The 25960-nt window shown below is 27.3% G+C and overlaps 6 protein-coding genes across 6 annotated transcripts; 2 read left to right on the forward strand and 4 right to left on the reverse strand.

Annotated features, from left to right (window-relative positions):
• Window positions 1-864: 864 nt before the first annotated feature.
• On the reverse strand, window positions 865-3026 carry PmUG01_13051300 (radical SAM protein, putative; the record flags this gene model as incomplete). The annotated part of the gene is made up of 5 exons (XM_029007517.1): window positions 865-929; window positions 1125-1174; window positions 1645-1682; window positions 1782-1843; window positions 2150-3026. 5 exons carry the CDS (start codon window positions 3024-3026, stop codon window positions 865-867), a joined length of 1092 nt encoding a protein of 363 aa, XP_028863898.1.
• Window positions 3027-7619: 4593 nt separating this feature from the next.
• Window positions 7620-9102, forward strand: GAPM3 (glideosome associated protein with multiple membrane spans 3, putative; the record flags this gene model as incomplete). Its single annotated transcript, XM_029007518.1, has 3 exons — window positions 7620-7936; window positions 8377-8684; window positions 8873-9102. The coding sequence occupies 3 exons, from the start codon at window positions 7620-7622 to the stop codon at window positions 9100-9102; spliced, it is 855 nt and encodes a 284-aa protein (XP_028863899.1).
• A 1444-nt stretch (window positions 9103-10546) lies between these two features.
• Window positions 10547-11122, reverse strand: VPS29 (vacuolar protein sorting-associated protein 29, putative; the record flags this gene model as incomplete). The annotated part of the gene is made up of 1 exon (XM_029007519.1): window positions 10547-11122. One exon carries the CDS (start codon window positions 11120-11122, stop codon window positions 10547-10549), a length of 576 nt encoding a protein of 191 aa, XP_028863900.1.
• A 1492-nt stretch (window positions 11123-12614) lies between these two features.
• Window positions 12615-16544, reverse strand: ClpC (ATP-dependent Clp protease, putative; the record flags this gene model as incomplete). Its single annotated transcript, XM_029007520.1, has 1 exon — window positions 12615-16544. One exon carries the CDS (start codon window positions 16542-16544, stop codon window positions 12615-12617), a length of 3930 nt encoding a protein of 1309 aa, XP_028863901.1.
• A 2163-nt stretch (window positions 16545-18707) lies between these two features.
• On the forward strand, window positions 18708-23655 carry WDR65 (WD repeat-containing protein 65, putative; the record flags this gene model as incomplete). Its single annotated transcript, XM_029007521.1, has 2 exons — window positions 18708-22637; window positions 22867-23655. 2 exons carry the CDS (start codon window positions 18708-18710, stop codon window positions 23653-23655), a joined length of 4719 nt encoding a protein of 1572 aa, XP_028863902.1.
• Window positions 23656-24018: 363 nt separating this feature from the next.
• Window positions 24019-25734, reverse strand: PPR (pentatricopeptide repeat domain-containing protein, putative; the record flags this gene model as incomplete). The annotated part of the gene is made up of 1 exon (XM_029007523.1): window positions 24019-25734. The coding sequence occupies one exon, from the start codon at window positions 25732-25734 to the stop codon at window positions 24019-24021; it is 1716 nt and encodes a 571-aa protein (XP_028863903.1).
• Between the last annotated feature and the right edge of the window lie 226 nt (window positions 25735-25960).

Genomic DNA, 25960 nt, shown 5'->3' on the forward strand with positions numbered 1-25960 from the left:
TTAAGTGAAGGCAGAATATACTAATTTAAGTATTTGTATATTTATTTGTTTGTTAATCTTTTTGTTAATATATTCGATATATATAACTAAAAATACATACACACACACATATATATATATGTATATTCAACAAAAGGATATTTTTCGCAAAACTTTTATTTAGACTTGGGCTGAAGGGAAAAAATTATACGGATATTTCACGCGCGTACCGCGGGTATACACGCTCAATGGTATATGGACTCACATACATATACATATACACATACACACGCACATACATACATGTGCTTAATTCCACAAATGAGCAGAATGAGGAATCTAATTAAAAGGATATACCACAAACATCTGTGGTATTACATATGGAGCAAAATAAAAAAAAAATTGGTGTAGATACATCGCATTTTTATGCACATTGTCTTTTGAAATTTTTCAAAAGGGGACAAAAAATTGGTTCCAAAAAAATGGGAAATAAAAATGGGAAATAAAAATGGGAAATAAAAAAGAGAAATAATAATGGAAAATAGCAGAGGGTAATAAAAAAAGAAAATAAAAAAGGAAAATAAAAAAGGAAAATAAAAAAAGGTAATAAAAATGTTCAAAATTCCAGGTATATTATGTGTACATTAAAATCAAATTAAATGATTTAAAAAAGGGCGAATAAACACATGGGAAATTTAAAATGATTGAATAAAATCCCAGAAAATAGGGGTATTCTGTATATCTATATGCACGTTGCAATATGGTGAAAAAAGCATAGAGGTTATGGGAGCTCATAAAAAGAATGACTCTGCGTAAACGTATCATTTTCGTATTTATGTACAATTAATTTGCACGTTCTCTATGCTAAAATTTTGTAAAAATTATTTATTGTTCTAATAAGGACATTTTTCCATCTTCAATATTCTCCTTCTTCTTTTTCGGCTCGTAATCTGAAAAAATTGTGGGAAGAAATATAACATTAGTGTAGGAATACTAATAGGTGAAAAAAAAAAAAGAAAGAAATACCAATTTTTTTTTTTTTTTTTTTTTTATTCTGTTTATATGCAATCTCCTATGGTTACAGTTAGTAATAAATGGAAAATTACTTATACACACATATGCTCATAATTATATAGGTGTATTACCTGCGTATAATTGACCACATGCCGCATCAATTGAATGCCCAAAAGAATTTCTGCACACAAGAAAAATAAAACATGCAAGTAAACCGTAGGTTTCAATTTCAAAAAAAGGTTATACATACATGTACGTGCCTATATATATGACTTATTCATGTATGTATATCTAGCTATGTATAATACGAACAGTTTCAAACATTTTTTAAGCAACATGCAGTATATTATTATACGTTTGAAGCTTATGTTTACGGTTAAGTTTATGCTTCCGTATATTTGAGTGAACAAAGAGCAGTGTGGATATAGCAACAAAAAAATAATAATAAAATAAAATATAATACAATATGAAACAATGTGATACAATATAACACAATGTAATATAATAAAACTTTTTTGAGCTTAAGAATATTTAAAACAATGTACATATTTTTAAAAGCGACATTAAGGAAATTTAATCAGTGTAGAGGCAAGCAAACAACCGAATTACGTACATGCGAATTTGTTATTATATTTTCTTTTTTGTACAAACCTGTAGAAAAAGGATATTCCATGTTTTCTTAATATTTTCTGTAAAAAAAAAAAAAAAAAAAATAGAACAAAAAATACTACGAAAAAAGTAGAAACGCAAATAAAAAAAAAGGACAAAAGAAGAATTTTTTGCATTACTTCAAACTGATGAATTTTTTCTTCTTCGATTACTCTATGGAAATTTTCATCAACATTCTTCGCTAAAAGGGGTTATGAAATGGTAGAGAAATATGAACAAGAACACATAAGTATATAACCACATAAATATATGCACACATTAGTATACAACTACATGAATATATGCACATATAAGTATACAACAACATAACTATATATGCACATATAAGTAAACAACAATATAACTATATATGCACATATATAAATATGTACACAGTACTGCATAAATAATACTTGCCCCCATGAAACAATTTGTTGGGTGGGTTGCATATTTTACGGAATGCCCACGGCTGTACCGGCAGGTGCAGCATGGGGAGGGGGTGGAGTACCTTTGTTATATGGTATTAAACAAACATTATAGAGGTATCTAACAGCTCTTGGTCTATCACATATGTGGTTGCACAAAGCTTCAGCATGATCTTTTGAATCATTTATATCCTTAATTAGTATATAACTTACCCATACCCGTCTCCCTGTTTTTGCTATTCTATCATCTAATAGTTCGAGTACTTCGTTAAATGGAAACAGTTTATTTATAGGGACTAGATTATCTCTTTCTTCAGAAAAAGGAGAATGTAAAGAAAAGGATAAATTCACTTGTGGGAAAAGATCATTTAATTTTTTAATACCAGGTAAGAGTCCAACTGTTGAAATATTAATTCTTCTACTTGATAAAGCAAATAAATTATGATTATTAAAAAAATGGATTGAATCAAAAACATGAGGATTGGCTAATGGTTCACCCATACCCATAAATGAAACATTTTTTATATCAACTTCTTTTGATTGAAAATATAACAGCTGATCTGTTATTTCATCTAATTCTAATTGTCTCTTAATTCCTATTTTTCCTGTTGCGCAAAATTTACAAGCAAATGAACAACCTATTTGACTAGATATACATAAAGATTTATGAGAACCAAAATCTAAAGAAGTTGCTTCTATTTTTTCTTTATCTTTACACTCAAATAGTACTTTATATGCTCTATCATGTTTATACTCTTTGATCGGTTTTAAACTTAAAATATTCTCACCAAATATATGTTTCATTTCTTTTCTAATAGGTGATGGTATATTCTTCATCTTATTTACATTAACAATTTTTGCCTTATATATATTATCTAGTATTTGTTTCAACCGGTATTTCTCGAACTGATTCCGATCAATCAGATTCGCTAACTTCATATACCTTTTCGACTTTTCCATTTTTAGACGACATCAGACATGTACGCTTGTGTAAGGGTCCTCAATTCGGATTGTACATTCTGGGGGTAAGAAGTTGGTATGGTACGACAAACGGATTATTTGCTCTGTTCTGTTACGTTTTGTTATGTTCTATATTGTTTTCTTTTCTTTTCTTATTTGTTTATTTTTCTTCTGCATTTTTCATTTTTTCCTTTCGTCCTGCTTCTCTTTTATATGCGTTATTATTACTTTTTTTTCTCAAATTTACTCGGCTATCTCAAATAGTTGAACACTTGAGCTACAGAGTAAAACATGAATGGAAAAATTATTAAATTCATATAATGAACTCAATGAATGGCCATGTACAGGATAAATTTTTGCACTTTGCGAAGTTTTTCCATTTCTTACTATTTTTTCTAACGGCGCGTTTGTTCCTTTGTTTGTTTTTTATCATCCAATATTACACGAAATAAATTTACGTATGCACATGTACAATTTGCCGTGCATACCTTTAAGGATACACATTATTTGATCTCTTCCTGTAGGGCCCAATTTTACCTGCGAGAGCATGAAAGTGTTTCCCTTTTTTTTTTTTTTTTTGAAGGGAACATTGTTATTGACCTTTTTAATAATAGAGGTGAACAGGAATAATCATGCGTGTGGATGTATGATTGTATGAATGTATGTATGTATGTATGAATGTATGTATGTATGTATGAATGTATGTATGTATGTATGAATGTATGTATGTATGTATGAATGTATGTATGTATGTATGTATGTATGAATGTATGTATGTATGAATGTATGTATGTACGTATATATTCATATATGTATATATGGACCTGATGAAGCAAAAAATATTTTTAAATGTTCTTTTTCTTTTTTTTTTCAGGCGAATGAACTTTATCTTTTGTTAGGAAAAGGTTTTACTTTTTACTTATTTTAAATCTTCTTTATATTACACCTCAAAAAAATAAAATAAAAAACTAGAAAACATAATGTAGATGCCATTAGTTTCACTAAAATGCCTTAAACAATTAAACTGAAGGACGAACGCTGAAATACTATTTTTAAAATTTAAGAAAAAAGCGCGGAAAGCGTGTTGCTCCACAAAATGTATTTATGTATGTATATATGGGTTTACATCCATGCATACATATACATATATACATGTACATATGCACTTATACATATATAGTATTGAAACGGGTAGTAAATACGCATATTCAAATAACGATATGGTACTGGAAAAGGAATATCTTCTTATTTGTCTTCTTAAAAAGAGATGCTTAAAATACAAAGGAATTGTTCCTACGGCTTCTACTGTTTAACAAACAGTTAAATTACACAGCTTTAACAAGTGGATATTTCATAGCCACGAAACAATGAAATACAACAATAATAGCATATTTAAGGTGGTTACACAAGTTTAATTTATTTTAAATGCCAAAGGGAGAAGATGACGAAAAGTGATAAGAAGCTATGTTACATTTTGTTTCTATTTAATAAAAAAAGAAAGTCTATAAAACATTAGGAATTTTTTTTTTTTTTTTTTTCATTTTTGTATATAACATGAATTCATTCCATTTGCGCACTTTTTCCATAACGTAAATGTTTTTAACCAGTTTTACTTCATTTCAAGCATTGTTGTTATGTACAATTGGAAAAAAAAGGTAGCATATGGAAACAGACGAAAGCGAGAAATATTATATATACACATGTACGCATGTATATATATATGAGTGCGTGTGCACATTGGCATCCCTTTAATTTCAAGGTTACTCCTCCCATTTCCCTATCCATCAATTTAAATATATTTTTTTTAATATAGTGATATTTTCATATGTGATGATAGGGACATATGATATGTATTTAAAAAAAATAAAAAGGTTTGATTTAAAGTTTAATAAATATTAATTTTTTATTTCCTAGTTTGTTCATGTTTTCTGTGATCTTAGTTGTGCATTGTGGTTATGTTGCATACATATTTGTATATACAGGAATAAAAGTATTTTTTTTTTATTTATGCTACCTATGGTGCTTGTATTTATTTTTCCATTACCTAATGGTATATATATATATATATATATATATAAATATATACATACACATGTTTGTGTGTGTATGTGAGAATAACAATCAAAGTAATACTACTGTTAACAGTTATAAAACTTTATTATATATGAAAAGTACTGCAATCACCATAGTAATATAACGTAGTAATACACATAAAGGGCGGTACTGCTTATAGGTGCTTTTTGCTATAATTTATAAATAAAGCAGAAAAAAAGAAAAAAATGAAAAAAAAAGACAGAAGAAAGTAGTGTAACTGATACGTCTTAATATATATATATATATATATATATATATAAATAACTCTTAAAGCATGATATATATAGGTAACTGTTTAAATATTTTTAAACAAAACATGCACCTGTTTCTATGTTAATTGTGACAACCTAAATAAGTTTATAATTCAAATGTAATTATTTTCAAACGCAACACATATACATATTATGTGCTATATATAAATATATTTTTACTAGTTAATTTAAGAAAAACTAAAATTTTCTATTTATATCAACAATATATATCTCAACAAAAAGTGGAACTTAAAAATGGTATAATAATTAATTGTATAAAAAAAAGAATGTAACAGCTATAAAAAAAAAAAAAAAAAAAAAAAAAAAATACACAAGAAAAAAGTATAAAAAGGCTCGCGCCATTTAATGTTGTAAATTATAATTTAATGGTAAAGATAAAAAAAAAATAGATAAAATAAGAAAAAAATTGGATAAAATAGGATATAATAAAATAAAAGCAAAGAAAAGGAAAATAAAGCAAAGTATGGAAATGCAAAACGAATAAGAAAAGAAGAACAAAAAAAAAGTAAATAAAACAAAAAAATAAAATAAAACAAAAAAATAAAATAAAACAAAAAAATAAAATAAAACAAAAACAGGAAAATAAAATATAAAAAGGAAAGTAAAACATAAAAAGGAAAATAAAACATAAAAAGGAAAACGAAACAAAAAAAAAAAAAGAAAAAAAGAAATGAAATAAAAATAGAAGAAAAGTAAATAAAAATACATAATATCAATGTGTGCAAAAAATTACGCACACGTAAAATACATTATTATTTCAGTACACACACAAAATATACTAATTAAATAAAATATATTAAAAAGAAGGTAGTATAGGGGCAATTTTGTATTTATTAGTTACAAAATTTTGTAAATATTGAAATATTAAAATTTTTACATTTAGAAGCACATTATGGTTTATTAATACATTATTTCTACGCCCGCTATTATGTTTTACTCATAGTATATATGTGCGTAAATGCACGTATAAGTGTACTTAATTACACCATAAATGTACGTATATATTAAAAAAAAAAAAAAAAATCCATAACTTTGTAATTATAATAATTTATGTACAACTAAGTTATCAAATGACGTGTTAATGACATTATTGTATATTTTATCTTAATTACTAATTTTGTACCAACATACATATATATATATATATTGTATACACATAAATACATGTATACATATATACACATATATGTAATGTGTACGCGTAAAGCTTCCGTTTTTTTCCACTTGTTTCTGGAAATTTTCCCCTCTTTTTGACATTTTTATGTTATAATTATCATTGTTTTATAATTATAACATGTGCAATTATAAAGTAACATTGTTGTTTGGAATATAATTAAAAGAATAAGTTTTATTTATATATATTTGTTTATAATTATATTTATATGTGTATGTATGTGCTTTTTAGTTTTTGCTAGTACATAAATATGTATATATACCCTTTTCATTTAACTAAGTGCACATTTTATAGTAATTATATTAATGATTTTAAAGATTAGTGTTCGTATATTAATATTAATGTGAAATATAATTCTAATTTTCATGTATACATGCATACGTACATACCTCTTTGCCGTTGTTATTAAAAAGAAACTTTGCACCTTTTAAATTTTCAAATTTTTTCCCTCTTTTTTTTTTTTTTTTTTTCTTTTTCTTTTTTTTTTTTTTCATCAATCCTAAATGTTCATATTTATATAATAAGAATACATAAATATTAAATGACTTTTATATATGTAAATAAAAGATGTGTTCAACATCTAGATTTATAAAATTTTAATTTTTTTATTTTACCCTATTTGTGATATTTCTATGTTTTTTATTTCAACTCACCTCATCTTTTTTTTTTCTTTTTTTTTTTTTGTGTGAAACATTTGAAGAAGAATTAATAATTGATTTATTATTCCTATGAAAAAGGGGTGAATACGCAAAGGAAGCGAAAATATATACAAAAAAAAGAAAAAGAAAAAAAAAACACAAAAATTAGTAGAAGACTTATTAATTGATCTTCATTCAGAAATTTGAATCCCTTGAATGCATATATATTTTCCGTTTTTGTATTCTAGCATATGCATATATATATATGTAGAAAAATAGGTGTATGTGTATATTTGTATATATATGTATACATGTACATATATATATATATATATATACGTACATCCATACATACACATTTACATATACACCCTCATTGACGCTTCAAGCGATTCACCGAATAATTTAAGTTAAGATGTGGTTCACTACAAGGCAAGACGGCCTTGATGACAACTGTCATACGAATAGAGGACCATGTTTTCAAATAAGTGGTTTTTTTGGATCTACGTTAAGATTAGGTTTTTTTTTAGAATTTATAGCATTGACCTTTTTATTTATGGCTTATTGGTCAAGTGGGGGTAAAGGACTCTTTAGTTATGATTTAAAAAATATGAAAGATGAGTATCGTTTTGATCAAACTTTTAGAAATTCTATAACTCTTTGGACAGGTGTCTATTTGATAGGAGCTATATTTATAATGTCTTTCCAAGTTCTTCTTGCGGATGATACCTGGTATAAAAAGCGAAGATAAAAAAGAGTAACTAAAAGTCATGTTTTCGTGTACCCCATGTTACTGAATTATGTCTACATTTACGCACATGCGCATACATATGGATATTATGCATATATAGAGATATACATGAAAAAATACATACGCATATGCATGCACATATATACACACCTATATATATACATACGCACGGATATGTGATCCATTTTGGAAAAATAGTTCATCTCATGCAAAAAGGAGCCCCCCTTTTAAGAGACATATATATCAGTGTTCTCATTATTAGTTTTTTTTTTTTTTTTTTTTTTTTTTTTTTATTTAAAATGATTTATGATAATGTTTAAGAGCTTATTTTTAATGAAAAGAAATAGTATATTACTTAACAATTTAATACTATCTCAATATTAACTCTTTTCATTTGTTGATTTATTTATTATTTTTTTAGTTGGGCAAGAGGATATCGTGCAGGATCTAAAATTTTGAGATTAGCTTCATTTTTTGATACCATAAGTGCAACTCTACAGTTTATATTTTATTTGTATATATCTAAATTTTATACAAGAAAATGGTATGTTCATTTTAATGAGGGAGGAAGCGAATGGGTGTTTTTTATTTTTGTGCGATTACTTCATGCTTTTTCTTGTTTATTATATGGTCTAGCTGCTTATTTGTTGGAAGTTTATCACGATGAAGGAGCAGGCGATTTGCATGCATATATAAATGGTGTAATGTTTGCATTTGCTGGATTAACAGGTACTAAAATAAGTCATATATTGTTTGGCCGTTTGTAAATTAGTATATGAAGTGTTCTTCCAGACCCTTAAGCACAATATGCTCATTCCTGCGTCGATATATATATATATATAAACATAATACGTAATTACGTGCATACGAATAATACAATAGATCCTTTTATTTAAATTTTCATCTTTTTTTTGTAGAAATATTTGTAATATTTTGCAACTCTGGTAGCTACTCCAATTTCCTGTTATGGATAGCCTTAGGAGCAGTTTCCCTATGGTCCTACTATTTCGAGCCAGAAGTTAATCATGTCTCCCCTGCCTTACATGAAACCGAATTAACGAATGATGTTGAACAACAAGTAGAAAAGTTTTCTCGATACACGCCATACCCACAAGATCCTAATCAAAACGCATATTATCCTGCATAATTTTGTCTGTATATATGTGAATTGTTTAAATTTTGTTTTTTTAAAATATATTTATAAAAAAAAAAAAAAAAAAAAAGTAAAAAATGTTTAAAAAAAATGATAAAAAAATGTATTTTAAAAAAAAAAAAAAAAAAGAGGAAAATATGAAAAATATGAAAAATATGAAAAATAACTTTGGAACGGAATATTGTTTAAAAACGTTATAGGGGAAAAAATGCTATATATAATGATGCAATTATTTCATTTACTTTTTCACTAACTTGTTATTTCTTAACATATATTTGTATACATTTTCAAGTAAAATAATAGAAAAACAAAAGCTCTGTTATATTCTCCATCACATTGTTATGTATAAATTTAAAAACTTTATTGTTCAAAGTAACTATTTTCTTTTAGTATAATATTACATATTGTGGGCGGAGCCTACAGGCTCTCTAAATTTTTTAAATAAATAGATAAGATCTGCTAAGAAGAAACGTAAGGACATGGCCAAACACAAAAATGGACAAACGTGAACAAACCTTGGGAACTATTTTTTTATTTTTGTGTTTTTTTTTTTTTTTTCTCGAAAAAGGCTATCTTCAGTCTCCTATGAACACCTTGAAACATGATTACAAGGTACCTTCCTAATTTGTGTTGTTATATAAATAAAAACTTGAAACTTTATGTTAAGAATTTGTTTATGGGTACTTTATTTTAAACCCTTCATTTCACATCGCTCAATATAAAATATATATTTTGCGGGGAGGGGGAAAAAAAAAGAAAAATGCAATAAAAATGGAATAAAAAAGAAAAGATGTATCGGAATTCGAGTGAGATATGTGAACATTCTCCTCATCATAAATAAAACCCCATTTTAACTTGGGATTGATTAGAAAATCGGGCATTTCCCTTGGATGATATATATATATATATGCGCAGATATACTTATGTATATAATGTATACAATTTAGTTTATACCCTATTGGGAATGATGTTAAATTGTGTTTTTTTATTTTTTTGTTATGCAACAAGTTGTTATGTTACAATATTTAATGGAAGCATAAAAAAAAAAAGACACTATATATATATATATATATATATATATATATATATATAAATATTTACCCATGTGTACGTATGTGCATATGTACACATATATGGCGTGCGCATACATATACCCTAAAATACATCAAGTACCAACTTATACATTAGTACTTCAAATAACAAAAAAAATATCCTTTCTTGCAAAATTTATTAAAAAGATGGTACATTACACATAAAACTATTTGATACGGTTATTTAATTATAATTATACGCATATATATTTTGAAAACAATTAATATGTAAAAGGCTATAAGTACGATATAAATTTAAAATAATGCAAAAAAAAAAAAAAGTTATCCATTTCTCCAAATAAAATGAAGCAAATGGTTCTCACATGGACTATTTTCTACTGTGACATTTACTGCTTATGTAGCTCACTCATTTCAACATTTGTTTTTCCATTTTTTTCTTCATATACATATACAACAATTGAATTTTTTGCAACGGCCATTAGGATAAAACTTGGCGTAGGTTGAGAAAGCCATGGTTGAAAAGCCCCAGTTGCTGATCCTGGGTTAATAAAATATTTGCCTTCATAATGAACAATAGAATTCTTATGTGTATGACCAGTAATAATTATGTCACTATCATATTTTTTTTGCCATTGTAAAAGGGCATTCATATCACCCCATGGAATAATTTGATGGCCATGAACTAATGATATTTTAAAATTTCCAATATTTATGGTAATATCTTCTGGGAAATCAAAATTGTCATCCATATCTCCTTTAGTTATATGAACGGAGTCAGCTATATTTTTAAGTAACTCCAAATTTTCGCTTGATCCAACATTTCCTGTACATAATACATGTTTGATTTTGTCAGTCTTTAGAAGATCCTTAAAACATTCAGGCAATCCTAAATTTCTCATAGGAGAATGAAAATCTCCTATTAGTAAAACTAACTCTCCTATGTCTTCCAATTTTCCACTCATTTTAACATATGGGGAAAAAAAAAAAATACAATAAAATAAAATAAAACAAATATAAGCAAAATGTTATATATAAAAGATGTATATAAGTAATGAATAAAATTTAAAAATGGGCTCCGGAAATTTGTGAACCTATCCTATTATATAATCTATTTATTCTCATATGAGTGAACATTTTTAGTTATATTCTCAAAATTCCTTTTGCCTGTGTGTTCCTACAATTGAGAAGCTACATGTGTGTGCATACATACATGCATACATGCATACTTATATACTTACATACATATATATATGTACATTGCCGCACCTGCATGCGTACATGTGTCAGTTCTTAAAACGATTTACCAATGGGACGATAATGTGGCATATTTACATAAATCCCATAAAAGGAATTGATAAAAAAAAACTGTTTGGAAAATATAACTATGTTACGAAGCAAAACGTGAAATTAGCGTTTAGTGTTTTAAAGAAAAGAATATGGCAATAGGTCGTACCAGCCCTTTTTGCTGCATTTACTTAGGTATATGTATAAATATAATATATATATACATATACTTAAGTACATATATTAATGTACATAATAAATAGGAAAAAACTCCACGTAATGTGCTTATATTTGATAAAGGAACTTTATTTATAAAACTTTTTACTTATTTCAACAAAGTTTACTTTTTTAAAAAAAAAAAAAAGTGAAATAACAACCGTTATAAATCTAATTAAAGCACAAGAGCTAATAAAGATTAAGAATAAAAAAAAAAAAAAAAAAAAGTAAATGCAAGTGAAAATACAAGTGCAAATACAAATTAAAGTTCAAATACTAATACAAATGCAGTAAACATGGGAACAATCATAACAAAAAAAAAAAAAAATGGGGAAAAGAAAAAGAAAAGGGCAGAAATCCTATATATGTAATCGCAAATACACGTGATGGGACGAATGTAACATATATGTATACATATATACAAAAAAAAAAAAAACAGTTAAAATTAATATTTAAAAAAATAACAGCATAAACTTTCAAATATGTTGTATATATAAATGGTTCCTTTGAAAAGTCGTCAATTTGAAAAGAAGGTATGTACATGTAAATTTTATTTTAAAAATAATTAAATTATATACCTATTTCGCATGGGTACGTGTGAGAATGTTGAGCATAATTATGGCTCTTAAAGAAAAATAGCGACGATCCTGGGTTACACCTATATATGTCTACATATATATTTGTATATATATCTATACATATTCGTACCACTCCATATTTCAGTGTATCTTATATTTTCTCTATACATCGTATATCTTCCAATGTGTGCCTCTGTCATGCCTTATCGTACACATACATATATGTATATATACATACATATGCATATGTATGTATATGTAGGGAGAGGGGAAGGGGACACATGGCCGCATAAATTGTAAGAAGAGGTTCAAAACCTAGAGTTTTTAACTGAGACTATTAACTGGGGCTTTCAACTGAAACTTTTAACTCAAACTTTTAACTCAAACTTTTAATTGAGGTTTTTAACAACTGTACGTTTGTTTTGTTATCACTTGTTAAGTTTACATGAATGGAATCATTCGGTTCGTACAAATTGGAAATGAGAAAGGAAGCTATTGGATCCTCGATGTATTTATATAACGCTCTTCTGATTGACCTAGCACCAAAATTCATATCATATATGTTATTTTCATCATTGCAAATATATTTAATTACTTCTTTATCGATAATTAGGTTTAGGTTCTTTCTTTTCTTAATTCTTTTTTTTAAATCATCAATCATATTTTCTAAAATATTGATAATGTCTGTTTTGAGAAATTGGCGGAATATGATTTTTTCATCTATCCTATTTAAAAATTCGGGTAAAAATCTTTTTTTTAATTCTTCTTCTATTTCTGGTTGTAATTCGTCATACCATTTATTTGTGCGCAGTTTTTCGTCAAAAATTTCAAAGGAATCATTTGTGCTATTTTTCGAGCTGTTACTTATTTCTTTGTTTTCGTTAGTGGGATCATTTGTCATGGTTAGGTTAATATCATCGGGAAGACTTTCTTTGTTAGATGTTATATTTGCATTTACACTGTTTTGTTTTTTCTTCATGTAATACTTGAAACCTAAATTTGCGTAGTTTTTATTATACAGTTTGAAATAGTCCGTAATTATATCAGACCCAACGTTCGTAGTCATAAAGATAAATGTATTTTTAAAAGAAACTTTATTTCCTTTAGAATCATTTAATACACCACTGTCTAAGATTTGTAATAAAACATGTAATACTTCGCTATGTGCTTTTTCAATTTCATCAAATAGTATTATAGAGAACGGCTTTTTTTTTACACTTTCTGTTAATTCGCCTCCTTCTTTATATCCTATATATCCTGGGTAACTTCCAAGTAATTTGCTTACAGAATGTTTATCAATATATTCACTCATATTTATAACTATTAAATTATCTTCATTAAATAAATATTTGGATATAACCTGAGCACATAATGTTTTGCCTACACCTGAAGACCCACATAATAAGAGTGTACCGATAGGTTTGTTTTGATCCTTAATATTTGTAATAGCTTTAAATAAATATTTTGATAATATATCAATTACTTTTTCTTGACCAATTATTATTTCATTTAATTTTTCTTTTAACTTTAATATTTTTTCCTCTTCTTTTTTATTCTTTTTAATATATGAAATGGAAGATTTTTTGCTTACTATATTTTCTATAACATCCGATGTCACATATTTCATGTGCATGTTTTCGAGATAAAGTTCATCTTCTTCATTTTTATTATCTACATTCTGATCTTTGCTGAACTTATTCGCTTTATTTAATTGGGTATTTGTTTCTGTTCCAGTAAGTTTTTCTATCCCATCTTTATTACTAGTTATTATAGAGTTGTTTCCATTTTGTTCTTGCGTCATGTGACTATCACTGCTCACATTTTGACTCTCCTTTTTATCCTCACTACTTTTTTGTTTTTCCCCTTCTTTCACTTCTTCCACTTCTTCAACTCTGCTGTGGGTAGGAGTGTTCTCTTTATTGGAAAGGAACCTTTCGTGCCTTAATTTCTGCCTCATATATTTTTCATATTTTATTTTTTGATAAGCTCCAGCTTCATCTAATATGTCAATTGCTTTATCTGGAAAGTGGAGAGTAGGTAAATAATCTTCCGTTAATGTAACAATAGACTTCAACGAGTCACTAGTGTAATAAATATTATGATATTTTTCATAACTATATTTAATTTTTTTTAATAAACGATATGTTTCCTTGGATGTGAACTGTCTAACAGGTATGCAGTTAAATCTTCGTCTTAATGCCTTATCGCTTTCTATATATTTTGTATACTCTTGAAATGTAGTTGTTCCTATACATTGTAAATTATCTGAAGAAAGAAAAGGTTTTAACAAATTGGATGCATCCAATGATCCTTCTCCACTTCCTGCACCCACAATAACATGAATTTCGTCAATAAATAAAATATTTTTTTTTTTTTTATTTATATTTGACAATAGATGTTTCATTTTTTCTTCAAATTCACCTCTGTATTTTGTACCTGCAACTATATTACCAACATTTAATTGATATATAGTACAATTTCGTAAATGATATGGTACTTGATCTTTTAAAATTAAATAGGACAAGTGTTCTATAATGGCTGTCTTACCTACTCCACTTTCACCAATTAATAAAGGATTTGATTTTTTTTTTCTACCTAATATTTCTATCATTCTTTTTATTTCTTTTTTTCTGCCAAAAAAATGCTCATCTCCCCTTTCATAAGCCATTTGTATCATATCGATTAAACAGTCTTTCATAAAAGATGAAGACGTAATTATTTTATTATTCGATGCAAAATTATTTTCATCATTACTTTTGAAATCTCTTGCCTGATTTAGGTACTCACTGTTCAGACTGTTCATTATGTTGTTCTGCTGTCCGTTATTTGCCAATCCATTATTCGTCTGCCCATTATTTGGATGTTCACTGTTCGCCTGTCCACTATTAACCTGAGCATTATTACGCAGCTCGTTGTTGCGTAGCTCGTTATACATATTGCTTATTCGTTGATTATCAAAATCTCTGCTCGAAAGGTTAAAACTCTTGTAACTATTATTTTTGCTATTATCACTACCACTACTGTTGTCACTACTGCTGCCAGTACTGCCACCTGTACTATTATTATCAGCATTTCCGCCGATGTTAGTACTAACAGATCTGCTCGATGCTGGAAAAGAGGAAGAGCCGTTCTCATCGTAACTTGTTAACTGGTTTTTAAGTTCATTCACACTTATGTTTAACTCATCTAAATATTTCACAAAATCGCAGTTTTTCTTTTCTAATGCCATGTTTATAAGAGATGTCAATATATCAATAACATTAACAAACATTTTCTTTTTTTTTCTTGCTTCTAAAACAGCATTTTGAAGAACCAATTTGCAGTTTTCTGAAAATTTTATGTCCGAATTTACCCCGGACCATGTTTTTGCATCCTTTTTATTCTTACTTATCGTTATATCATTGGTAATACCTTGGCTATCCTTGCTGCTGCTACTCGTGTGGGTCTCCTGATCTGTAATGTTGCAGCTTACAATATCGGTACTTCCCCCATCGCTGTCATTGTTATCATTGCTAGCAACGCTACTATCGCTATAACCGATACCATTTTCTGTGCTGCTAACATTATTAGTACAGTCAGCATTTGGAGTTACTGCCTCAGCACAAGGTGAGTCCGCGTTGTGAGCAGCAGTGGAAGAAGTAGAGGAAATGTTACTTTGGTTCTCGTTTAAATTTTTCAGTAAATCTATCTTGTTTTCTATATCTTTTATATGTTTATCAATAAAATTAGTCATCAACTTATCGCCATCATTCTGATTGATCATGTCCTTAATACTCCTCCTTTTACCATTGCTATCTGCATCATATGGATGTAATAAAGGGTCTTTCTTCTTTACATGTTCATCTGTTTTATTTTTCGGAATTACATTATACGAGATATTATCAATGTTCTGTTCATGTATATTATTACTATAGTTTTGTATTTTATTTATTTCCATATTAAATTTATCTAAAAAGTGGGTAAGCGAAATGTTAAAATATTTTAAAATGCTCTCAATCAAATGCGAGTCAATCCTAATAATTGCTATTAGAAGATGTTTTAATAAAATTTCCTGTTCATTATCATTTTTAGCTACTTCCCTAGCCATAATAAGGGCTTTTATACATTTTTCATCATATTCATCAAATAAGGACACATATAATTTATTATTTCTGTTCTTTATTATTCGATAATTTCTCCTTATATTTAACGTTTTGTATTTATTTAATTGATATGTGCTATTTAAAAAACAATTTTTTTTTCTTATATGTATATTTACTACAATTTCAAGCATGAACAGGGCTATTAAAAAGTAAAATGTACTCATTTCTTTCTTTTATGAAATAGTATGGCAGTGAAAAACAGGTTTTGTAGTGCTGGAATATTTACGTTTTTACTCATGGAAATACGCTTTTATACTTTTTTCACCTACTGTGCAAACGAGTTTGTTAAAGTTGGCATATTATGCATACATATGTATAAATACGTGCATATGTGTACATTCGTATAAGTATATAAGCATATGTGTATGTATACGTTTATGGGTATGTATGCATGTATGTATATGTACATGTACATATTAATTTGTTCATCTTTATTTCCAATCATCCGACTTTATCGAAATAAAGAAGCGCTCACATCGCTGTATGTAACATAATGCGGGAGAGTAAAATGCCCATTTTCTATGGAATATTGAATGAAACCTTTTTTGCTTTTATTTATCAATATATCTATTTATTTTTAAATTTGTTTGTTCGTATGTTCGTTTGTTCGTTTGTTCGTATGTTTGTATGTTCGTATGTTTGTATGTTCGTATGTTTGTATGTTCGTATGTTTGTTTATTATTTTTTTTTTTTTTTATTTTTACCGCCCCTTATTCGTGTTTCAAAAGTACGCTTACATACAAATTGTAAAACGTAAATCACAAAATGTTGGAGCATAAAATTTTGGTTGTCACATTATTTGGCAATTTTGACTTTAGCTCAACGAGTTGGTCGTTCATACATATATATGAGTACATATATAAGAACATGTATACGTACTTGTATACATGCCTGTGTACGTATTTTTGTTTATTTACCGCATTACATGTTTGATCTACTTCTAAATATTTATTCCTGTTATAAATGTTGACTAAGCACATGTTCGAAAAACGTTTTTAAATCGGGACATAAAAGAAAGAAATATTTATTAAGCCTATCTCTTATCTCTAGTTTTAATATAACATATTTTTAGCTAAAATAATGAATTTTATCCAAAAAAAAAATATACACAATAATGAACTGTAAAAACTTAAAATGAGAATTCATCAGTTGGTATATTATAGATTTAATAATACAGTGAACATTATGCATTAATTTTAGTAAGAATTTCTTTTCTTTTTTTTTTTTTTTTATTCTTATCTGAAATATGCGAAATGCAGTGAAGTTAAAGCAGCGCACAAGTAAAATATAGTAACACTGTTAATGCGATTTATCACTTTTTTGAATACTACTAATCCATGTAGTGTCCCATTAAAAAAATAAATAAACGCAAAATATAAAATATACAAAATAAATAAATAAATATAATAAATTTTCATTTGAAATGCAAAAGAGATATGATGACCCTCGTTATTATATCCATGAGAGTGGAATTACCGAAGGATACAATACTATATATATAGAGAAAAACATTTTAAGTGAGAAGAAAACAGAAAAATATTATTATTAGAGAAGAAAAAGAACTCGATAGAAAATGTGTAATATATAAGATTGCTTCACACACTGGGGGGAGGAATAACAGTAAGTTTAAGAGAGTTAAAGATACGCTACAAATTATGCTTAGTTGGACAAGGGGAAAAAAGAAACAAAAAAAAAAAAAAAAAAAAAAAAAGGCGAAGAGAAAGAGAAACAGTAAGATAAATGAACGTAGAAAATGTGTGTAGAATTTTTAATTTTTCCTTTTTTTATGGTAATTAGATTTTTAAACTATAGCAGTCACTGGTAAAACTACCAAATTTCCGGATATATCATAAATAACATATACACAAATATATATATATATTTATATTTATATATGTGTGCATGTACTTATTATAATGCGACAATCCTGTAAGTATAATCGAATTTTTTCATGCGTCCGGGCCCCTATTAGCTATTCTTTTAATTTCGTAATTTAAAGTAGTAGAGCAAAGAAGGGTAAACACGTGGAATGTAGGGTAGACAAGGGTGAAAAAAAAAGAGAGAGAAAAATCAGCGAAAAAGAAGCAAAAGAGGAAGTGAAAAAATAGGTTAAAATACAAGTGAAAAAAGAAGAAATGAAGGAAGAAGGAAGAAAAAAGAGAAAACTGTTTATCACAATTGGAGAATTTAGAAGAAAAAGAAGTTTTTCCGTTTTTCATTTTTTAAAAGTTATCGTACCAGTAAATGAGCACATGCACATACGTACATATGCACCCATATATATGCACAAAGGTCTAGTAAAATTTTAATTGAGACGTGAATTCAAAATGTATACCTTTGAAAAGAAGGAAGAAACGTACTTAACTAAGGCTATATATGCATACGGCATAAATAAAAACATATATAACCCTTTTTATTTACTAGATGAGAATTTGATTTTTTATTGCGTAGGAACAAATGGAGTTGTGCATTCTCTTCTAGAAAGGAATCAAAGGTTTTTGCTAAGTGAGGAAAGCAGTTATGGCATCATATGTTTAGGTATTAGTAATGATAAGAAATTACTAGCGTTAGGAGAAAAATCGATAAATAAACCATTTATATCTATTTTTTCTAATGATTATAAACTAGTTAAAAGGTTGACTTTAGAGATATCTGATAATGAAAGTGATATTATGAATATATGTTTTTCATCAAAAAATAAATATATATATTGTATAACTAATGGAAGTACAAAAAGTTTATTATTATGTTATGACTGGATTCAGGAAAAATTAATTTTTAGCAAAATTTTTCCACCCTCTCTTTTTCGTAAAAATTGTGAAATTTGCTTGAATGCACAAAATTCTGCGTATATTGCTTTGCTATCAATAAATAATTTGAATTTAGCTAATGAGGATACTAATAAGAGTCAGTTTATTAAGGACAAAGGTGTAGAAGATCTGAGTAGTAATAATATCATAGGTATAGGAAGATACGATGGGTCTGACCTCACATCAAGTAGTAATGTGAACAAAAACGACAGCACTAAAAATGAGGATAAAAATGAAATAAATAGTGTTAACAGGTTAGCTGGTAGTATTAATTTCTCTCCTGTGTATGGTGTATCAGGAAGAGAAGTTCTACTTTACCATAATGTTGAACGAAACTTGGTGGAAATAAAAATAAGAAATAAAAAGCTTGAAAAGATTGATAACTATTATACTAATTGTTGTTGGTTGAATGATGGGACTTTATTACTAGTTAATAGGAACAATTATTTAATATTTTATGATGTTAAAAAAGAAAAATTAAAAATTTTCAATAAACATATAAGTAATGATGATATAGTAAACGTAACATATTTGACAAAAGGTTTTCTATTATTTGATTATAGATTTATATACGTTTATGAAAAGTCTAATGATTTAAGTACACATTTAAGTTACTCATTAAAATATTATATCAATTTCAATTATGGTTTATTATTTAGTAGTTACTTTGTACTTTCATCATGTGAAAAATTTTTATATTTTTTGGGTCAAGATGGAAAATTAAAAAGGTTTGATATAACAAGGAGTAAAATTGTACCAGAATATTCGAAGAACGTAAATTATGAGAGTCTTAGAGATGGTACATCAACAAAGGATAGCCTACAAAGTGGTAATAATAAAGATCAGAGAATAAAGCGCACCGATGATTACAAACAACCCCTTGATATTAAGCAGTTTGAGCCGTTAAATGAATCTCTAACGAACCAAAATAGAAAGGCGGGTGAAGGAGGTAAATCTACCGATTATGTAAGTAGCAGTAGTGAAGGGAAGAAGCATCGGCACAAGCAGGAGAAGGAGAAAGAGAAAGAGGAGGTGGACGAACGGGACCATCAGGACAACCAAGACGACCAAGAACAGCAATATGATGCAGATCATCTGTATAACCAACACGGCCAAAAGAACAACGCTTACAATCTCATGGGGAATAACTCTACAGATGATATCACGAAGGACGATGATAAAAATATAGAAACTGTGTTGGAAAACATCAGTTCTGCTAAAATCAACGATTTTGATGTTTGTCTACTGCAACCGCTAATTATTATTTGTTACGATGATAATGTAATAAAAATAATTAATTATAAAAAGAAGGAAGAAGTTATGTCGAATTCTTTTAATAATGAACCATTGCATTTGTCTATACATTGCTCTGGTCATCTTTTATTAGTTGCATTTACAGATAAGTTGAGGGTATTCCATATTTTATATAATAAACTAAAAGTGAAAAAAGAATTTTTTTTAAAAAATTGTTCGTGTTGTAAATTTTCAAATGGGGGTAACTTCATGGCTGTGTCAAAGATTTCGACATTATATATTTACAAAACTTATACATATGATTTGTTATATGTATTAAAATCTCATGTGAATTATATTACCGACATTATATGGAGCTTTAATGACTTTTCCATTTTTTCAATAGGAAAAGATGGATACATGTTTGAGTATTCTCTTTATAATAATGGCAATAAGAATATTGAAATAATGCAAAAGGAAAAAAAGTTTTTAAGTTTAGATTTAGAATTTCTAAACGATAAGGATAAAAAGAAAGAAATTAATGAAAAAAATAATTTAGATCAAATGAAATATGATAATGAGAATAAAAGTTTTAACAATAATCTAAGATCTAATGAAATAAAAAATATATATGTTTCTTGTGATGATTATACTATTAAACAATTTTGTGGTACAAAAATGGAGTGCGTTATAGAATCTGAACATGTAATTAATAAAATATTACTTTATAAAAATAAATTTCTAATTGCTACTTTTCATAATGGCTTTTTTTGTAGAATTAGATTTTACAAATTACCTTTATGTGGTATATATTTAGAAATCCCTTGTCATATTTCGAATTGTGTGAATTTAAAGTTAGATGTGAGTAGAGAGTTATTATTTAGTTGTTCTAAAGATGGTTCTATATATATATTTTCTATAGAAAAAGTGGACAATTACTTTTTAGAAACTAATAATATGACAACCACCAATTATGTGGTGGCCTGTGCTGATGGTGAGAGTGGAATCTACAGGCATAAGAGCGATGATTATGGCAGGAGCGACGACCTAGAAGAAATGCATGATAGGAATAATAACAGAGCTGTAATGTATAACAGCAATAATGACAGTAGTAATAGTAGATGTTATTGTAAAAATGATACAGCGAAAGTTTACAGTGATGTTTTGAAGACAAGGAATGATCTAGGAGTTAATGTAAATTTAGAGGAACGGAAAAGTACGCATAATAGTGAATTTACGATGAGGGAGAAGAAGCTAAGTTTGTCAGACCTAAACAATGATAGTAATACTAACAAGAGTAACAATAACAATAACAATAACAATAACATTCTCGGAAGCAATAACAATAACAGTAACAATAACATTCTCGGAAGCAATAACAACACATTAAGTGAAAAGAGAAAAATGAGAACTAGCTTTTTATTATACGACTTGAACAGTAAATCTAACTATATGTTAAATGAAGATGAAAAAGAAAACGAAGATATTTTAATTGATTTTTATTATGTTCAAAAAAAAAACAAAGAGTTTTTAGAATTGCAGAAAAAGATTACAAATGTAAAAGACCAAATGGAATTAGAAATGAAAAATAAGGAATCTATTTACAAAAATGAAATAAAGAAATTAAAAAAGGAGAAAAATACAGAGATAAATAATTTAATGAAAATTAATAAAAACATAATAAAAGAGAAGGAAAAAATTGAAAATGCATGTAGAGAGTCGCTTTACGAACTGGAAGAAAAGCATACCTATTTTGTCAACCAGCTAAATTCGCAATTCTACTTAACTAATAAAATATGTGAAGAGAAGTATTTGAAAATAGAAGAAGAATTTAACCTATATAAAAAAAATTCCATAAATGAAATTTTGGACTTAAAAAATGAACATGACATGAAAATTAATGAAATGAGGAAGGATACAAATGAACAAATACAGAAAAAAGATGATTATATAAAAAACTTTGAATTAAAATATGAAAACTTGCAGAAGGAAAAAGACGAATATATAAAACGGATAGAAGAAGATGTCGATGAAGAAATCGTAATAATAACAAAGAAATACGAGGAAGAATTAGATAAACTGAAAAAGGATAAATATGACTTATTAGGGAAATTTAAGTTTTACGAATATATAGAAAACGAGCTTAAGGAAAATATTCAAGTTGAAAAGGAAAAGTTCATAAAAAATAATATCACTGCTAAGAGACTGCAGGAGGTGAGGCATTACTAAATTTTGCGTGCATTTAGTTGATGAGTGCGCGTGTGAATATGTACATGCATGGATTTGTTTGTATGTATGTGTATATGTGTCTGTACGAACCTATGTATTTGTATATACGTATGTGCGTGTATACGTATATGTTTGTTTGTATGTATCTATTTGTGCGCCCCTTCATCTGCATTGTATGCAATCCATATACCCAATTTTCGCCGTTTTTCCGCAGAATATTGACAACCTGAAAGTTGACATAAACAGCCTAAAGGACAACATATTGGGAAAAGAAAAAGAAATTGAATCTAAGAATAACGAGATAGCTAATTTGAATAAAAAAAATGAAGAATTGGAGAAACTGAAAATTGTGCTTACTCAGAAAATAAAGGATTTGGAATCAAATTTATCTCCAAAAGATTCTGAAATAAAAATAATGAGGGAAAAAATCGATGAAATGGCTGAATGTTTTGAAAATAATCACAAGAAGACTGTAAATTTGCAAATTGAAATTAATGAATATAAAATGAAAATTAAATCATTACAAGGGGATTTACTAAGTTATAATAAAACTATAGGGAATTACGAAAAAATTCTTAAAAATTTACAAGAACATATAAAGGAATGTTATTTACATCTACATGATAAAAAAATATTCAATTCTTCCTTTTTGAATTTATATAACAAATTTCATAAAGTTAATGATGTTAAGAATTATGATACAAAAAATGTTTTTTCTGAATATATTAGGCAAAAAGAATATTTAGAAAATATGATACAAGTACTAAAAGATAAGCTAGATAAAGAGACCGAAGCTTTTAGAACAGAAAAAATAAAAATGATGAACGAAAATTCATTACTACTTAAAGAAATTAATGACTTGAAAATGGATTTAAATTTCTTAAAATCAGAATGCCATGATGTAAAATTAAAAAATAGAAAAATGGAATTTTTAAGAAAATTTAACAAAAAGAAAGAAACGGGGAAAAGTACCACAAATGCGGTTGCCAAAGGAGAAACATAAACTTGAAGTAAAGAGTTGCACGCAATATTAAATATTATTTAGTCAGCAAAGATGCATGCATATGTAATACATATCTTTATGTAGACGCAGTAGAAGCATTGCAATTTTCTGTTTTATTTGCACCCTTGTGCTCTGTAATATGATGACCTTCCCCCCCCTCCCCATACGTTAACATTTATGCGTATTGGTACGTATGTATGTATGTATGTACATGTAAGTGTTCATATACTTGCCTATACATACCCTATACACATGCATATGAGTATTTACGCATAGATTCACATTTGCATTACTACATAAAACACAAACCAAAAGGTCAACAGTTTCACCGCATTGATACCTCATATCCCGTTAATGAGTACATTATGAATCGGGAGTTTCATTGATTAGCTTCGAACCAAGAGGTGTTAATTTGTAATTTTTTTGAATAATTAAATTTTTTAAATTTGTGAAATCTTCATGCATTTTTAATTCTTTGAAAGCAAGGAGAACAAAGCTAAGTGTATTCATATTTATTTCAAGTGCGTTTTCTTTTTCTTGCAAGGTTATTAATTCAGCATATAAAGAAATGATAATATCATATTTTTTGGAATTCATACATGATATCATAGTGTTGTTGTATAGCATTAATAAGTCATTCCCTGAGACTGCTAATAATTTGGCGATCCTTAAGACGTAAATGGCATAATTATATATACCACAATTTTTAAAAGCATTAATTGTATATAAAAATGGTAGAATGTTTTTATTGTTTAATAATTTTTTCACTTGCATTTCTTTAAATAACTTGAAAGATTTTTCATAATCATCTATATTTCCGTATACTTGTAAAAGAATTTGATATGATATACTATTTGGTGTTAGTAACAGTTCATCAAATTCATTATTCCATATATCTTCAATAATATTAATTTTGTTATAAATACTTAAGGCTTTTAATACATTATTTAAAATATTAACATTCAGATTTTTTTTTAAATTAGGATCATCTTTTAATTTATTATAATACTCTAGACATTTCTGATAGTTTCCATTTTTTCCTAACAAATCAAAAATATTTTCATATACAAAAATAGAGGGTAAATACTTGTCACTGTTTAGTAATTCTTCAAAATATTTTATTCCTTGTTCAAGTAAATTGGACATATTACATGCAAATATTACATTAGCATATTCACTATATTGAATTTTACTACTAGCTTTTTCCGTATTTTTTATTTTTTGACTTATTTCTTTAAAATGTGTATTATAACCACTATTTTCTATTTCAGTGCCTTCTTCGACTAATTCATTTTGCGCAAAGGCATCTTTCCATTTTTCCAATTTTTCCTTATCATTATTTATATTTATATTTTTCATTTCTTCAACAAAGGGATCGTTTCTAAGTTTTTCAAAAAATTCAATCGCTTTAAATCCATTACCCATTTTTGAAAAACAACTAATCATAAGAGCGTAAATTTCATAAGTAGGAGTAAGTTTATCCGTTTCTATCATTTCCTCAAAAATTATTTCAGCATTTTCAGCTAAATGATATTTCTCACACAGACTTAGAATTAATTTATAAGACACTAAGTCTGGTTTTATATTTTTTCTTTTCATCGTTTCTAGTAAGTCTAAAACAGTTACTAAGCAACCTTTTTTTTCAACTGCAGATATTGCAGCATTGAAAGCTAAGGTAGTTGCATCCACCTCTTTACTAGAATATATCAAATTCATTACTTTGATCCAGTCCATATTTAAAGGAATTAAACTTTGCTCTACTTCTTTTTCGTTTTTTTTTTTTACTAATATATCATCATTTATGTCAACATTATTATCATTTCCTTCTTTCTCCTTTTTATTACTGTATAAATGTATTTTTCTAATATTATTTCTTTTTAAGATGCCATCTTTTTTCTCCTTTTTAAATAAACCTGTAGTAGAAATAATTCTTTTCTTCCTATTTTTATCTACAATATTTATTACATTGACAGAATAGTTATTTAAGAAGAAAACATTATTTCTCTTCTTACATTTCAGCTTCATACATAAAACACTTTCTATTATATAAAACACATAACAGCAGTAAGCTAATTTCATCTATTGTAGAAAATTTGACGCATAAATGTGTGTTTGTTTATATACCGCTCTGATCACTAATACACATGGCTAACCTTTTGTTAGTTACTCAACCATAAGGGTACCTTTGCTGAGTACTTTCTGTAATAGTTAAAATTTTTTTTTTTTTACCGAAAGAGGGGAAGAAAGCTAATTTATTTCCGATGAGTGCTACCACACATAAATATTAACGCATCGTGCAGCTCTA

The sequence above is a fragment of the Plasmodium malariae genome (assembly GCF_900090045.1).
Source record: "Plasmodium malariae genome assembly, chromosome: 13".
Lineage (NCBI taxonomy): Eukaryota > Apicomplexa > Aconoidasida > Haemosporida > Plasmodiidae > Plasmodium > Plasmodium malariae.